The sequence below is a fragment of the Centropristis striata genome, chromosome 20 (assembly GCF_030273125.1).
Source record: "Centropristis striata isolate RG_2023a ecotype Rhode Island chromosome 20, C.striata_1.0, whole genome shotgun sequence".
In the NCBI taxonomy this organism is placed as follows: Eukaryota; Metazoa; Chordata; class Actinopteri; order Perciformes; family Serranidae; genus Centropristis; species Centropristis striata.
Genome location: NC_081536.1, coordinates 25,353,619 through 25,372,047, shown reverse-complemented (window position 1 = coordinate 25,372,047; position 18,429 = coordinate 25,353,619). Strand labels below are relative to the sequence as shown.

General features: G+C 37.8%; 1 protein-coding gene across 1 annotated transcript; it reads right to left on the bottom strand.

The window, feature by feature from the left end:
- Positions 1-9,282: 9,282 nt before the first annotated feature.
- On the bottom strand, positions 9,283-17,918 carry zc3h15 (zinc finger CCCH-type containing 15). Its single transcript, XM_059323870.1, has 11 exons — positions 17,716-17,918; positions 15,567-15,668; positions 15,303-15,408; positions 14,978-15,130; positions 14,384-14,478; positions 13,698-13,877; positions 12,707-12,787; positions 12,543-12,608; positions 12,295-12,405; positions 10,970-11,105; positions 9,283-10,349 (listed from the first exon to the last, which is right to left on the bottom strand). The coding sequence occupies exons 1-11, from the start codon at positions 17,788-17,790 to the stop codon at positions 10,156-10,158; spliced, it is 1,299 nt and encodes a 432-aa protein (XP_059179853.1). The 5' UTR covers positions 17,791-17,918; the 3' UTR covers positions 9,283-10,155.
- Positions 17,919-18,429: the final 511 nt, after the last annotated feature.

Genomic DNA, 18,429 nt, shown 5'->3' with positions numbered 1-18,429 from the left:
ACACGTCAAACATCATTTTGCAGCTGATGAACAATATATCTAACATATAAACATTTTTAACAGTTGAAACAGAAATTTCAGGTAAATTCTCTATGATCCATGACGGGGGGCATTCACATGAAAACGTCTTCAGCTAGTTCTGAATATTGCAGACAGCTGTGAACAAGCCTCCTGTAGTACAGCTATTCTCAACCTTGGGATCCTGACCCCAATTGGGGTCACGAGATGATTTCTGGGGTCGCCAAATCATTTAGTGTCTTTTTTTGGTCATTTAGGGTCTTTTTTTTTTTTTTTGTCATTTGGGGTCTTTTCTGGTCAATTTGTGTCTTTTCGTGGTCATTTTTTGTCATTTTGTGGTCAATTTGAGTCCTTTTTTTCTTAATTTTATGTAATTTTTTTTTGCCATTTTGTGTTTTTAAAAAAAAAATCATTTTGTGATCAATTTGATTCTTTTTTGGGTCATTTTGTGTCTTTTCTGACAAATCCCAAAGTATCAAGTTATTACTATCCAAAGAGTCTCTGGCTTGAAGCTGACTGTTACAAACTTATAGCAAAGGACTTAAATTAAAAGTAACTATAAAATACAAAACATATATATAAATGCACAGACGAGAGATGTTTTAGTTGTTGTCTGCTTCATTATTTGTCCAAAATTCGTCGTATCAACTGAGTTTGTATGATCGGAACTGTGCGTGTGAGATTCTGTTCAGTGAACGGGGGTCGCGGAAAACATGCATGTTAAATTGGGGGTCGCGACTCAAAAAGGTTGAGAACTACTGCTGTAGTACAACTAGGTAGAATGTGGATCCATTGTAAATATAGGCTATATAAATGTACCTGTATGTAATTTCCTTAATGAGGTGGCAGTCATAAAATTGTGTATTGTTAAGTTGGCAACTGGATTGCCAAGTGTGCAACTGCCTCGAGCCTGCAGAGGTTTGCTGTATCAATTGCCTTTCCGTTGTCTGATTACATGTTACTGTTGTTTTTGGAATTAGTAACTGGGTCCTGGCTGTATGGGGGCTGTATGTCATATCCATGTTCTAAAGCCTCAACTTTTCTTATTTTGCTCACATGGTGGACAACCCAAAATAAATGATCAAAACAGCTGCTTGAAATACACTTAACTTTTAATTTGGTGTTTTCAAAGTTAGAATTAAAATGAAAATCATACAGGATGCAAAATGTCTACTTACAAAAAGGTGACCATTTGAAACCTTTGTTCCCCTTTTGTAAAATGCTGTCAGTCATCAGTCTTGGTTGTTAAGCACCATTGAAAGCCTCCTCTGTCTCAGTCAAGGTTATAATAGTTTTGGATTTTTTTTATTAGTCTTAGTTTTAATTTTCTTTGTGAATTTTTGTTTTCAAATTCAGTTAGTTTTAGTTTAGTTTTCATTGTTTGAAAATGCTTAATTTTAGTTTTTTTTTAATACTGGGCTATGTGAGATTTAAAGAGGTCATAATACATTTTGCCTTTTATTTCCTTTGGTTTATCAATATTAGCCTCAATAAGGTTATCAACTCCTACAGTTCCAGGTGTTGCATATTTTCCAGTGTGTTCCTGAATGTTCACTAACAGAATCCTCTTTCTAATAGAAACACTGGATTATGTATGAAAAATGTTGACAAAGACACAAAAACAAAAGACTTTTTCACTATAATTTTAGTTAGTTTTGTAACCACACAATCCAGTTTATTTTTTATTTCAGTTAACAAAAATGTTTTTTTCGATTCTAGTTTTCGTTAACTATAATAACCTTGGTCTCAGTGGGACTGTGTGTTATGCCAGGTGTGCAGCATAAGACAGGAAGGACTTGGCCCGGGTTGTAAGAACAGCACAGAGGATTGTGGGACGACCACTCCCAGACCTGGACTCCTGCCTTCAAGATGGAGTGTGCCATTTTGCCAAACTGTGACATTGTTGTGTGCTGCTAGTATTCATCTATATTTATTTCTCTTTGTTTTTTCCTCTTTCTACACCCCCCATTCAGCTATTTTTCCATATCTTGTTTTTCAACTGAATGTTCTATGTCTTTTGGTTCTATTAATTATCTGTATGTTTAAGCCTTTTTTTTAATGCCTTTTTACCGAACAAATACCATGATTGAATTTCATTACACATCATACAATGACAAAAAAGAATCTTAAATCTTTAAAAAAAACACCATTTTACAATATGTCCTAAAAAGGGAAAAACGTCATAGTATAGTATGTCGAAAAAAGTCAAAAATTGGCCGTAGTGTAGTTTGTGAAATGGCAAGAAATGCTGTAGAATAGCCCATTGGTCATGGTAATAGTATTGTATGTCCTACAATTCCAAGAAACTTTATGGACAACCTATATATATATATATATATATATATATATATATATATATATATATATATACCCAACGTATATATTTTCTATGTATATCTTATTCAAAACAGTGACGTGAAATAGTAATAAAAAAGGATGTTAGCACTATAAACCAGCAGCTTGCACACCATGCTCCTGCAATTCATATGAAGGCAAAATATAATAAAAATATTATATTAGATAATCATTCAGATACACATTCAGAATAAAATAAATTAAAATTAAAGTTGTTAAAGACAAATTAAAGCAGAACACCACTAATATATTTCTATATTAACAATATAGAAACTAAAACCAAACGTATACAAGACAATAGAAGACTGAGACTGATTCATAGTTATATGGACTTGATCTCAGGGTCAAAATATTTAAACAATAACAATAAAACAACAGAAATAGCCGTTAAAGATTCCTTGGTTGCTATGTTGGTCTCTAGGTAAGTCAAGTATATAAGATCAGTATTTAAACATAAACAACTTCTCAGATGGCCAAAAAAATATCTTTCTGAACTTTCACTCGACGAGTTCTCTGAAATTATCTCTTCAACTCTGAACTTTTTGCATCCTGTCAAAAGTTAAAGAGCCAAAGTGAAAAGTTACAGTGAGACTTCCATCATGGAAAATGTGAGATTTGAACACTGAAAATCTGCATTGTTTTCAATGTATTTTACCATTGAGACGTTCAGATCTCTCAGTTTACTGATGTTTAGTCAATCTGCTCTGTTTAAACCCTCCTCCACCCCGGGTCACTTACAGACAGTATATTAAATAGGAAATGAATGAACTATATTATAAATAATGTAAGAGGGGATCGTTTTTACCGTAATAAAGCACAAAACTGCATTTATTTTATTCCATATAAAATAATATATATTTATATAGGCCTTAAAAAATGAATACAAAATATGTATTTATCACCTAACTGCCAGCCCACATATGCTGATATTTTCAATTCAAATGTAGTCATAAGCTAGCAGTTTTGAAGTGTTTGAGTTTTGCAGATGTGTAATTTATTCTAGCAACATGTGAAACATAATCTATGCAGGTTAGTGGTGGAGGAAACACTCAGACACTAAAAGGTTAAATAACAGCATAGAAGTGCTCCATTATGAGTAAAATTGCTGAATTCGAAATATAAGTCAAGTAAAAGTAAAAAGAAATGTCAATGATTAGGGAAACCTCAAATTTTGGTTAAAAATGGCATCAAAGAGACAGCAATTATATAAACATGGTCACCCATGAAGTTGGAATACAATATTTTTTACTTCTTTCCATGAAATGATTGTGACAATGTGATTTATTATTGACTGATAAAGTGTATATCTCCTCAAAACTTTAATAATCAATCTCTTCCAAACATATCACGATGACAATGAAGCCACAATCAACAGAGGATTGTGTCTAAAAATTATTCCAACTTTATGGGCGACTGATGTTTATATTTTCTGTATGTATGTCATGTTATTGAAAACAGTGATGTTAAATAATAATAAAAAAGGATGTTAGCACTATAAACCAGCAGCTTGCACATCATGCTCATGCAATTCATATCAAGGCAAAATATTAAAATGAATGATTATTACAAGTTTATCATTCAGATACACATTCAAAATAAAATACATTTAAATTTGTTAAAGACAAATTACAGCAGAACACCACTAATATATTTCTATATTAACAATATAGAAACTAAAACCAAACGTATACAAGACAACAGAGGACTGAGACTGATTCATAGCTATATGGACTTGATCTCAGGGTCAAAACATTTAAACAATAATAATAAAACAACAGAAATAGCCGTTAAAGATTCCATGGTTGCTATGTTGGTCTCTAGGTAAGTCAAGTATATAAGATCAGAATTTAAACATAAACAACTTCTCAGATGGCCAAAAAAATATCTTTCTGAACTTTCACTCGAAGATTTCTCTGAAATTATCTCTTCAACTCTGAACTTTTTGCATCCTGTCAAGAGTTAAAGAGCCAAAGTGAAAAGTTACAGCGAGAAAGGTGACTTCCATCATGGAAAATGTGAGATTTGAACACTGAAAATCTGCGTTGTTTTCTATGTATTTTACCGTTGAGACGTTCAGATCTCTCAGTTTACTGATGTTTAGTCAATCTGCTCTGTTTAAACCCTCCTCCACCCCGGGTCACTTACAGACAGTATATTAAAGTGGAAATTAATAAACTATATTATAAATAATGTAAGAGAGGATTGTTTTTACCATAATAAAGCACAAATCTCTGCATTTATTTTATTTAATATAAAATAATATATATTTTATAGGCCTTAAAAAAATGAATACAAAATATGTATTTATCACCTAACTGCCAGCCCACATGCTGATATTTTCAATTCAAATGTAGCCATAAGCTAGCAGCTTTGAAGTGTTTGAGCTTTGCAGATATGTAATTTATTCTAGCAACGTGTAACATAATATATGCAGGTTAGTGGTGGAGGAAACACTCAGACACTAAAAGGTTCACTAACACAGCATAGAAGTGCTCCATTATAAGTAAAAGTTCTGAATTCCAAATATAAGTCAAGTAAAAGTACATAGGCATTATCAGTAAGATGCAGACTACTTAATGCACGTAAAAGCTCCTCAACACAGAAAAACTTTCCTCCCTGTACACAGCATGTGAGGAAAAGGGACCCAGCAGCTCATTTTTTGCCCTGGAGGCCCCTGAAAATTAATCTGGCCCCATAAACTTCAGGAGTAGAAATTGGTCATTTATGCTTGTAAAATGTCAATGCTCTCCCCTTCCTCTTGCCAGTGCAGCCACATCCCGTAATCAGCCTAACTGATAACAGGTGAGTGCTAATCACCTCTCAGTCCCTTTAAATGTAGCTGCAAGCAGCCTGCAGCAGGCTGGCCTTGCTCTCTCTACCCGACCGTCCTGGTGCAGCAATATTTGTAAGGTGCGCACTGTCATGGGTATGAAGAAGTATGTTTTTAGCAGACTCAAGTATTTTTTTATTCATGTAGATTGTTGCAGGAAGGATCAGAGCTATATGTGGACACAGTGGCTGCTCTCCTCCCCTCCTTGCGCTGTGTAGCACGTAGTGCATTTGTATTCCAGATCACATGCAGAGAGTCACCCGCAACTCTCAGGAATGAGATGATGATGGTGATTGCTGCATGACTTAATTGCTGTAAGACAATTGCCAAGGTAATGCAATACATTGAGTAGCAATTTTGGGGCATATTTATTTATTTTGTTAATACGGTTTATTTTTGCCCTATTAGGAGGAGCTCTGACTTACGGCTGTTTTGTCCCTACTTAATTTACTTTGTATATTTGTTGGGTTATTTTGCTTTATTATACTGACCTGTGAGTGATTTTTAGATAGTTGTTGGTGCCAGTACAGGTGGGCTGCCATATTTCTGTAGGCGGTGGGTCACATGGTGGAGGTCTTCCTTTTTGTCTGCTTCTCCCCTGCCTGTGCTTTGCATGTATAATTTACCACATTTTGCATGATTATTTTTGATTTTGTGTGAAAAACTTATTGCGTGTCATATGTGTTGCAGTGTGTTTGACTTCCCCTTATCCCGGCCTGGTGGTGGGGATTCCCCCTTCCCCTCACTCACTCCCTCCTGCAGACTTCCCTCACACCCCCTCCCTTGTACTGGTAACCATTTTTAGCCTGTCACTGTTGCGCATTGTAAGTATTGTTGTTTGCATTATTTTATATTTAACTCTGCTAGTGATATTGTCAAGTCTCAAAATCACAGCTATCTAATAAAATCTCATGTTTGTCTATACCTGGAAACTCACATCTCTGTTCCTCCTTTTTATTAAGAACCTAGATAGTAAGTGTGTATTTCCCTGGGTGAAACTCCCAGGGTGGTGTCACATCCAGTGTCACGGGCTTATAGTTGCCCCGGTGTTGTCGGCAGGATTGTAAAGCAGAGACATGTCCTTCTAGTATATTCACTCACAGGACATAATTTGTTTTTGTTTTTATGATGTACACTTTGCTTTGGTTGGTTTAAAGAAAATTAGTTTTTTCTTTTTGGGACAAAAACAGCAGTTTGACTGGAATTCTACTCGGAGACATCTCTTCTGGGAAAGAATCTTCATTCCTGCTCTGGACTTTGCTCCCTGCTGTCAATCCAGAACATTGACTCTGTTTCACAGATATGGAGGACGAACCGCAGGATCTGCGGGACGTGGTGATCCAGCTCAGAGCTCAAAATGAACAGCTTAGACAGGAACTGTCTGAAGCACAAGCTCGCGCTCCAAGCTCTGTTTCTGGCTCCTCTGGGCACTCCGTCCCTTCTGGGTCTGCTGGCCCTCCTGGTACAGTCCCCGAACGCCTCCTCTACGTGCCCAGAGAGAGGAAGTGCCCCGTGTTTAGTGGGAATGTGGGTATGGGTATAGTAGAATGGGTTGAAGAGGTTTGGGCTAGCATGAGAGCTAGGCACCTGGCTCCTATAGATCAGGCATACTTTATTTTTACTTTAAGATTATTTTTTTGGCATTTTTGTTGCTTTATTTATAGTGATAGATAGAAAGGGGGTGATAGAGGGGAAGACATGCGGCAAAGGGAGCTCAGGCTGGATTCGAACCCGGCTCCGCCACAGCACACGGCATACGTGGTAAGCGCTCTACCGGTGTGAGCCACCGGGGCGCCCAGGCATACTTTATTTATGATCAATTGACAGGGCCTGCCAAAGATGAGAGAAAGTATAGGCCTAAACAAGATCGTGAGGACCCAGTGAAAGTTTTGTCTATACTGCATGAAGTGTATGGATGTCCACTGTCTTATGTTGCTTTGCAGAAGGATTTCTTCTCTAGAAAACAGCTTGAGGGTGAGTCATTACAAGAATACTCCCATGCTTTATTTGAGCTTATGGAAAAAATAATGAGAAATGCCCCCCAGGCCCTACCTAACTCTGCCATTCTATTGAGAGATCAGTTTGCTGAACATGTTAATGATCCAGATCTCCGTAGGACTTTAAAACAGATTGTTCGTGCCAAGCCAGCAGCTACCCTCCTAGATGTACGAGGTGAGGCGATCAGATGGGAGAGGGAAGGTAGACGACCAGAAGGTAGGCCACGCAGCTTTTCAGTCCCCTCTATCTGTGCCACCCATACTTTTAGGGTGTCAGAACATTGTGCTACCTCAAACTGATTTGTCTGAGATAAGAGATGCTAAAGAACCATCAAGAACAGCTTAATCAGCTTTCCGCACACCTTCTGCAGCTACAGACCCCTCCCATGCGGTCCCGGCCTCCTAATAGTGGTCCTCTGATCTGTAGACGCTGCCAACAGCCAGGGCACTTTGCTAGAGATTGCGACAATGAAAGGGTCACTTCTCAGCAACAGCGCCCCCAGTCACATCCCATACAAAGGTCAGCTGTCGGAAAACTAGCGCCCTCTGTTTTGCAGAGCCACAAATCAGAAGGGGGCGTTGCAGGCTCAGATCATACAGTAGATGAACAGTTTATCTCTCAACTTGTAGGTCCTTGTCCCCATTGACACTTGTTTGCGGTGGAAACCCGATGACTCTGGGGTGTCCCTGTGGCCGAACCCTTCATTTCTGCCGAAGGTGGTAAACCCTCAAACGGTCAACCAGGTGATTGACATCAGTGCCTTTCGGCCCAGTCAGGCCCTGTTACGAGAGGATGCTGGGTTGCTTACTTTGTGCCCGGTGAGGGCGTTAAAGGCTTATGTTGCATGCAGTCAGTCTTTGAGGTGCTCGCATTCTCAGTTATTTGTCTGTTTTGTGGGACAGAAGGCTGGTCATCCTGTGTCGAAGCAAAGGTTGTCCCATTGGATTGTCAATACCATTGTTGAGTCCTACTCGGCTCAGGGTATCCCACTCCCAGGGCACGTGGTAGCTCATTTCACCAGGGGAATTGCCACTTCCTGGGCTGCCTTAAAGGGCGTTCCTCTGTCGGAGATTTGTGCAGCAGCGACCTGGGGTACTTCCTGCACGTTCTCCAGGTTCTACAGAGTCAACGTGGTGTCCCATACACCGTTGGGTTCTGCCGTGCTGCTTTCAGTTGCTGGGCAAGGTTGTGAGGAAGGGGTCCTCTGTTCTTCACGACACTGCTGGCACTAGTCATCCAAGGTAAAGACCATGGTGACGGTCTGAGTGAGGTCGAAATTGATCCTAAGTTATGCCTATAACTATGGATCTATGAGACCGAACGATGACCGTCACCATTTCTTTGTGGCTCAGAACCGGCTGAAGCGTTCCAGCAGGAGGAAGCGGCGTGCTCACGAGGTGCTTATATGGGCGGCGAGCTACGCCTCATAAGGTCAGTCACATGACATTGTTGATATAAAGGTCTTGAGGATGGGGAGATGAGGGCATCATTCAAGGTAAGGTAATGACCGTGGTGCACCTTAAATCGACCTGCAACACAATTATTCACATTTACCCCATTTTAACTATATAAGACCTATTAATAAATGCTTTGGTAATGAATAAACAGCTACTTTAAGAATATTACAAATATTTAATTTTATTTCTAGGTCACAAATAAAAAATAAATTCCATTTTACATCCTTAAAAGTTCAATATGCTCCTTAAATTTCTGAAAGTTATTCCTTTAGCAATAAAATATGCAGTATTCAATTTTACAATATATACAACGACATCTATTGCAAGTCTGTCCGTCCTGGGAGATGGATCCCTCCTCTGTCGTTCTCCCTGAGGTTTCTTCTTTTTCCCTAGCCGATGTGAGGGTCTAAGGACAGAGGATGTCATACCATGTACAGTCTGTGAAGCCCTTTGAGGCAAATCTGTGATTTTGGGCTATATAAATAAAACTGATTTGATTTGACAGTGTGGAGAAATGTGAGTTATTTAATAAAACACAGCAACACTTTACTATAAGAGCAGTTGGGTATTATACAATGTGTACATAATGTGGGACTGGGGGTTCAGCCAAGAAGAGACACTCACTGGATGTACAGTTATCTTTTATTGTTTCAGGAGGCATTTCATGAGAACATTATTTACAATTCTGGGCTGGCATTGGGACCATTTGGTTTCCCTGCTGGGGCTTTATTATAGTCTGGTCTATAAGCTTGATCTGGATTTGTCCCTCAAAAAGTTTTTCCATAAAGAATTTTTCAAAAGCACTTTAACTAAATAAAATATATATTTGTTGAGGGTAAAACTTTTCAGAATGATGAAAGTTAAACCTCAAACTGCAGTGTTTATTTTGGTATGAGAGCAGGTGGAAATCTGAACAGATTCAGTTTCTTACAACAGAATCCCTCCTGTTCAGCTCCTACATTGTACAACTTTATTACTCTTTCAAACATCTATCGATGTAATTTCATTTATTGGAAGTCTTAACCAGGTACAATCTCACAAGTAGAGTGCTTAAACTTACAATGTTGCTCTCTGCAAATCACTACATTCAGTATTTAAGTGATTAGGAAGCCGAATTTATTTCAGAAGTAATTTCAGTTTCAACGGAAGCCAGCAAGTTTGCCAAGTAACAAGAAGTGCACGACAGCCAAATTCTCTTAATGGAAATTCTGACAAGCAACAATCATTGGCCCTGCTGTGGAAATTTGGACACCCAATGGACAAAAAGCCGAGGACGTGGTGGGATGTGAGAGGGGCGATACAGAAAACAGAGGGGCGCCAGAGACAGGCAGTGATGTCATGAAATAATCAGGCTTTATTACTGGAGTCTCTGAAATTTAAAATCATTCAAACATCTGGTCTCTTTGTTGTTTAGCTCCATGCATCCATCAGTCGATCCCTTCATCATATTGTTTTTAACTTCCAGCTCTCGCTCCCTTCCCTCTCGCGCGCTCCCTCTCAGTCCTCCAGCGCCAGTGTGTTAAGTTCCTCGTCGAGTTCCTCAAGATCTTCTCCCGTGAACAGGTTCTCGTCCACTGGTACTTCCTCTTCCTCCTCTTCATCCTCTTCCCCTCCACCGTCCTCCCCGCCTCCTTCTGCTCCTGAAAGACCGTTGGCTTCTTCGCCACCGCAAGCTCCGTTCAGCTGCTCCTCTAAAGATGGACAGAATGAGTTTTTTGTTATTCATGTATCAAAAGGACTCATTGTGTGCTTATTTTTTGTCTTTAACAGCTCATTTGAATCTCTCTTAAAAACAACAACTCCCATTTAGAGGACAAACTGTCCCAGTCCTAAAATTACCAAAACAATATACTTTAATATTATTTTCCACTACCACTAAATTCTTTAACAAGTTCCTGTCCTTCAGCATAATTAAAAAAATATGTATTCATGTTCATCATTTTAACCCATTACATGCCAATTTACACTTTATCACTGACAGACACTGAAAAAATTTCAGAATACTAAAGGCTGGAGGAATTTTAATGTATATTTTTTCTATAGTTTGGGATAATGGATTAGCGACAATATTGATTTTAATGCATTGCATTATATACTGCACTGCTTCATGATACAGAAGAAAAAAGGAAAATGCCATGTTTTTTCCCCATGTACTATTTTATGCTGTAATGGGACCAAAAACGATGGTTTAAATGGGCTTCATTGGGACATTGTTGTCCACAAGGGTCTGAGTGTCCCGATTTTGGCTACAAAGTTTATTATATCAAGAAGCTGCTTACAGATAGTTATTTAATCAGTGAGTTTGTCTTACCGTTGTCCGTTTCTGTCGGCTGAGTCTTGTTCCTCGAGGTGAAGCGGTCCGTGGATGCTACGGTGATGCCTGTGTTGTCGACCTCTTGTGGAACGAAGCGGGATAAGTCTATGTCCTGGACATCTGTAGAATTAGTCTGAAATAAAACATTTTTTAAATCAGGTTTAAAAATGAGAAGAAATAGAGAGAAACTCTGATACAGTTGATCTGTTGATACAGTGTGACAGGAATTTATTTAGCCTTAAATGCAGCATTCTTTTCATTTCAGTGTTGCTGGATGCTAAATGATACATTTCTTATAGTGAATACTTTTTTATTAATAAGCATAAGATTTAGTAATAAGCTCTTTAGTAATTACTTAGTAATTAGCTGTATCAGAATATGTTGTTTTGTTACCTTGGACTTAATTTTCAACATTAAAAACCTTAAACTGATTTTTATTGAATGAAATTTCTCCCCTTAGTACCAGAAAGGGGGGAAATATTAAACAAATACAGGAACCAACATTTAATTTGTTTGACAGTTAAATGAAAATTAAAATGGATTAAAGGGAAGGATGAAATGTGTTTTTTTTGTCGCAGTAAACATTTTGTATTAATTTACCACCTGAATATAGGAAGCAGCACCCCACAGGTGCAGGCAATTAACGGGCAAATCAGTTGTGTGAAATAGGCAGGCAGCTGCAGTTCAGCAGGAATTAGACCATTTAAATACAGACAAACCACTTTGCATCACCTGTAAGAAAGCTGAATTATGATAGCTTATAGATGAGGCAAAATAATGTCCTGAAAAGTGTAACTCATCTCTGAGAAGTGGAAAATTCAGATCACATATAATCCACTTCACTGAGATCTTCGGTTTCTGTTTGACTTCACTTTGTGGAGACAGGTTTAATAAAGTGTAATAAAGTGTTAAATTGCATAGCATTTTATTATATTTCTCTAAATAGTTAATTTTGTTTTGTGAGATTTGCATAAATTCAACAATTTCAACACTGCAGGAAGACACTTGCTGCTTCTGTTATCTGTGTTCAGAATATTTAGATACTCAATGACCTCATATTTAAGTACTTAGAGCGTGATATTTCACAACACAGAGCCACCACATCACCAAAATATTGCTATATATGCTGCAGATATTTTGTACCAACAATGCAAACCATATTAAGACACCAAACAGTGCTGAGTGCAGTTATTGTGCTGGGACATCTCACTTCATTGTGAACACAAATCAATATGAGGTGATACCAAATCAAACTTAATCACCATTGACAGTGAGAAGATATCATCTACTGCAAATTCTGTGACTGTGCTGCAATACATTACCTCTTCCTCCTCATTTTCATCATCTTCGCTGACATATTGAGTGTCGTCGGCTTCGTCATCATCAATATCGATCAACTCTGGACGGAACTCGAACACCTCACGCCCGCTCACCTACAGATGCATGTGGTTCAATTAAATCCTTATTACTGTGGAAATGTGAGCCATTACAGCTTCATAAAAAAATAAGATAAAATGTACACTCAAAATGCCCACAGAACTCTTATCCAGAAATCATGAGCCAGACTTACCGTTAGCGATTTTCCAGCCTTGAAGTCGGCCTTCTTCTTCTCCATCTCCTCCCTCACTTTGTCAATCTGTTAATCGACAGCCACACAGGGAAATGTAAGGGACTTTAAATCAAACATTTCTGCCGCTGCCCAGACAAACTGATGATGGTTAAACATGTTCTAACCTTCTCCTGCCTTTTCCTCTTCTTCCAAGCCAGGAAAGTCTCCAGGGTGATCCGAGTCACGTTGACACCCAGAGCTGCACGCTGCAGAGAGAGACAGACAAAAAATCAGCATGTGTGAGGGCACAGAGATTCCAGGGTCACACTGAGCATTTAGAGACATCAGGTGGTAGACATGTTGGAGGTCAACATTTCCTAACATCTAATCACTTATTTCTGAGATACATTAGACTTCTGTTTTATTACGCACATCTTGAAGAGGTTTCACTGCATTTTATTAAAGAATACTGTAATAGGTATGAGTGAAGCTCTATAATACGGTTTAAAAAGGTGAAATAGAAATAAAGTTTACTGAATAATTACTTGTACTCAACACTAACTTATAAAAGTGAAAATTGATTTATTTTAAGTCTCCTTATATTCTGAGTAAACAGGATACTGTGCAGTAATGTCTGCTTGATCATAAGAATGTGACATAAAAAGGATAAAAGCATTATTATACTAAGTATTGTGTGTGCAACCTTGAGATAGTGAACTTATCATGTGTGCTGATTTTTCAGTCTGCAGTTTAATTTTCTGTCCAGCTCAAAGATGTCGGGATACTTTGCACATTTCTTTGTTGTTTTTCCTACAGGTTCATCTCTATTTGAATCAATTTGCACATTCGTTTGTTTTGCCGACGAGTAATTCAAACTTTTCACCCCACAGTCAAACAACTTAATTTGCTTCACCATTGTCTCTAAATAAAATGCCTGTTGTCCCGCGACTGCGCATCAATACACATGCAGTGCAATATTTCAAACTTATTTATTTTAGGGTGCGTGCAATGCAGTCGCTGGCCTCTCGGCTCATGTATTTTAACCGTTTGCACTCAAATGCAGAGGCTGATTTACCTCTATTGAGGGACTTTTGTCAGGAAGCTCCAAAAGTTGTTCACGAGTGAAAAATGAGGGATTAAGTCGTGATGATTTTACATCCTTCTATCCATCCTTACCTCATTTTCTATCAACTCCTCCAGCGAAATTTCCTCCTCTTTCTCCTCCTTCTTCTTGTCTTTTTTCAGGACAAAGCCAGGTGGCAGAGCATGTCGGTACATGCAGACGTCGCCTGCCGGACATGACCAGAACCAGCCGTATTTATTATTCTCTATGGCGTCCAGGAAGTGCTTGCACACCTGCAGAAACACAAAAGAGTAGTTACATTAAGGGAGCAAGATAAACAAGACAGCATTTTGCATTATTACTGTGTTTAGCTGACTAAAGTTGAGTCTAAGTGACTGTCAAGTGGGTTCATATGTCTGGGGACAAACCATCATAAGATCAGATTAATCAAATCCATTAGCAACAGAAATCCTTTGCTTTTTTGCCGTTTTAAAATGACCCTGATCGTTGAGTTTTCCTGACTAAAAAGAGGCTAAGCTGGTGCCCAAGAGACAGTCTGGCTTTAATTCATGGACATCCTGACTCAGACAATCCTGAATGTAAGTCCCCCAACAAGAAGAAGAATACATGGATACATCAGGGATCACAGACTTATAATAGTAAAATTATATGATAATAATAATATATCCATCCTATAGCTCCACTAAAGAAACCTTTGTAGACTCCACATTCCTCTCGGTTACATGTCTCTAGCATATATAAATCTTTTAATGTGTTTTGATCATCAGAACAAACTTACGATTTGTGTTTTGGCTTTCTTCTTCTCCGCCTCTCCGCCGTGTTTTTTGTTGACCACCTCCTCCAGTTTCTTCTCATCCCAGTTATCCATAGTGTCTAAACAGAACACAGCGATCCATTTAAGAACTGATTATTTTATATATATATATATATATATATATATATATATATATATATATATATATAAAGAATGCACTTTTGTGTCAATTATCTATCCATTTGTTTTTTATATTGTGTGTCAGTGTTTTTCTTGCATTTGGAGTCTAATTATCACTATTAAGTGGCTATTAGCAAGTAAGTTTCAGGTGATAATATATCTCTACCTCATTTCACATAACTAAGCCTGAAAAATAAAATGACAACTTTGCTTTAAATGTAAATAAACAGAAGGAAGAAAGAGTCACCAGAGAGTATGCTTAGGATTCATGTATCTATAATATTGAATGCCAAGAAATTCCCAGACTGTTTTTATCAGATATGTAACTTATTACTTTATTTTAGCCATCGGGCAGATAATATCAATATCAAAAAATATATTAGTAATTAAGAGTTTATAAGTACAAATCATGATGTGTTAATGATGCCACACACTCACCTTTCTCCAGGTCGTCGTCCCTTTCATCCACGTAGACGCTTCTCTTCTCACATTTCCTCTCCATTGACAAGTCGTGGCTGAATTTGCACTTGTCACCTTTAGTACATTGACCCTGCTTGAAGAATGCACACAGCACTGACTTTGGGTCAACACCTGCAGAAAACACAGAAGATTGACTGACGATGAATTATATTTTCTAGGAAAATGGTCAGATTTAATGACAAGATACAAGAACCACAAACAACATATTATTTATTTAATATTAACAATGTTCTGCATTTTTTACATGATAAACAACTGTCACAGACACAGATGTGTTGGTTACCTTTGCTGACTTTCTGTGCCGCGACTACCGGTTTAAACAGCTCATTGAGTTCATCCAACTCCTTCTTCTTATCAGTCTTCTTATTATTGGTCTTGTCTGCATCCAACTAGAGAACAAACACATACACATTTAAATATGACCTTATTCAAATCTTGTCAACAATAAGTTGTATTTTTCTTGTTCTTTGGCCTCTTACAAATGTGACTTAGATGACATTTAAAATTACATGTTATGAAGAGATGGAGAATAAAAAGAACTCCTGACCTGTCTGGCACTTTGTTGTCCATGTTTGACTTGTTGAGTAACGTTCTTGATGAACTTCTGCTGCTTGGCCCCTTTCTTGTTCTTCAAGCCAAATGTCTTGTCCTAGAAGAAACAAACAAGTTACTTTCAATATGATTCCTGGAGCAAACAGTTCTTACTAAACAAGCATTATTACACTCTGATTTAGAGCTTTGGTCACCAAAGATGGTCTGTTATTGCTGTTTGTATGTTTAAATTAAGAAGGATTTAGCTGTGTTTTTGGTTATATTAACACCAATATGTGGACACATTAGTGGTTAGTAACAAGAATATGATTTTAGCACCACAAAGCTCACATACTTTTCTTGGCACACCAGGGGAAAAAGACACAGTAACCAAGATTCATTCTGACACATTACTATAATCTGTCACTTCTGAGGTGGCAGCAACCTCTGGGTCAACAACAATCTGTCCGTAAGAGGAGGAACGAACTTTAAACAAGACATCCGTTTTCCTGTTGGAATCACTGTGCTGATGTCTAAAAAAGAAGAATCTTCTGTAAATCGGTTTCTAATTCTGTAAAAAAAAAAAATCCACAGGCTCTAATCCAAGAGTGTGTACAGTGCATCAAGATTTGACTAATCAACTTGAATTAAAATAGCCCGTGAAAGCTTAAGAATCATGCAGGTGTTATGTAATAAAAGAGCTGAACATATTGACAAAATATCTAGTTGTAGTTATTTTGACTGATATAGCAAATGTGGTGGAATTCACCCTATAGGAGGAAATGATCATTTTTGCATAATTGCTCGTTTTCATTGAAAATAAATAAAACTAACATGACATTTTTCCTCAGTTCTTCAGAATACAACTTACAGGTCTTGATATCTCTGTAGCCTTACAATACTGAAATCAGAATGATATGTTATTTTGACACATATTTTGCCCGTATCAAATATTGCGCGTTCTGCTATTTGGATGTTGTGTTAGACCATATTACCATTTCAATAAACTTCTGACTGTTAAGCCCTATGTACCAATGAACCCACCAATCTTGTCTATGGCACTCAGCCCCAGAAGTCCACACTGAACTTTAAACGGTTTCATTGATAAAAAAAAAATTGGCTCAGCTACAGCTGGGCACTGTAGTTTTTAGTAATGCCTTTAGGGACTATATTCAGCTCCCGATTTACACGTCACGCAGTGAAACAGTGTGGCTCACATGAGATTTCAATAGTTTCTGGACAACAATGCAGGTCTATGACTCATAGGGATAAGCTACAGACTTTGGATACACACACTTTAATTACAAGAATCAGTTTTATGGGACTTGATGGCAATCAACCCTCTCTTTTAATCATCTGAACATAGATAAGATTAAAAAAGTGCTCATAAAAAAGTACCTGTTGTGTAATTAGACAGGTGATAGAGATTTCCCAAAACATGACGCTTTATGAAACAAACTTTAAATCACAATCCTCTAAGTAATAAAATAAGGCATCTGGCCCATTAAGGTAACACGTTGCTGTACAATATGTGCTGACAAACAGCAAAAGGCGGCTAACTCTGACAAGCCGGTATGGACACATCGACAGAAAGATAGGACAATATTTTATGGTTACAGCTGCTTTTAAAGGGCGCCATCGGCATCGACAATACTTTCACATTTGAGAACACAGAAACCCGTTTTAAAAATGTCACATTTTTATTTCTTTCTTACAAGTTTTATCCTAAACCTGGCCCCCATCTGTCCTGGGAGGCCCACCGCACCGCGCTTTGACTTAATGAATAAAAACTACCAAGTTAACCACACAGTACACTATTAAGAAGTTATTTATAAGCTACTAACTTTAGCAGCCGACAATAGGGATCTAAATGAACCCTACTGGGGCAGGTGACCACTTGGTGTGGCGGCCCGGCCCTGCTAGCAGCTTCACCGTCTCATTAACATACTAAAATGAATAGTTAGCCTCTTCACAGCTAGCTAACTCGCTTAAGATTGAAGTATAGTGATTAAAATGTAATAAGAGAGCAACATATTAATCATAACAAGTACTGAACAATTATGTAACGCTGACAACCGTTAAGAGGCCGATGTGTAACTTCACTTGTCAGTTAGCTTCGGTTAGCTAATGCTACACGCCGACATGTTAACTCGTGTTATTTTTACCTCAATAATCTTCTCCTTTTTCTTCTCTTGGGTTTTTTTATTCCCCGCGGGCTGGGCGGGTTTCTTCGGAGGCATGTTGGCTCAGATATAGCTGAGTTGAAAACGCGAATAACCGTGTATTAAAGATTTTAAAAGCGGGTGTATCAGTTGGGAAGTCGGCTCCACTTCACCCAGTTGATGCTAGCACAGCATAGCAGCCACGGCGTTTAGGCCACATGTGAGTTGTTGATGTTCTGTGACGTCATCACGCAGTTTAGAGGCATGGTGGGTAATGTAGTTTACAGAAAAATAAATTTATTCAGCTTAGCAAAAACCTGCTTTAGTGGTGGAAGAAAAAAGAAGCATTACCACAGTGTAGAAATACTCAGTTACAATTATAAGTACAGTAATATCATATATCAATAATCAATAATATCAATAATATTATCAAACAGTGAATTTAGCTTAATGAAGTACTGTATTCAACCCTTTGATGCACAACATATTGACACCCCTTCTCATGCACAACATGGGTCAAAAATGGCCCACAAGTATAGTCCAAGTATTCTTTGAATATCTTTTTTTATTATTACAACAGATCATTATATCCATTTTTCCTTTCATACTTGATGAAGAAAATAGTTTTTGTATTATTACATCAATTTTACTCCAAAATGACTCATTCGTCAAAATTTGATTTAAAAATAAATGACCTAATACTATAATAATGATTAT

Coding starts and splice junctions, on each gene's coding strand:
- zc3h15 (XM_059323870.1), bottom strand. CDS start 17,790: ATGCCTCCGAAGAAACCCGCCCAGCCCGCGGGGAATAAAAAAACCCAA. Junction 15,409..15,566: donor GACAACAAAGTGCCAGACAG/GTCAGGAGTTCT, acceptor TTTGTTCTCTAG/TTGGATGCAGACAAGACCAA. Junction 12,609..12,706: donor AGAGGAAAAGGCAGGAGAAG/GTTAGAACATGT, acceptor GTCGATTAACAG/ATTGACAAAGTGAGGGAGGA.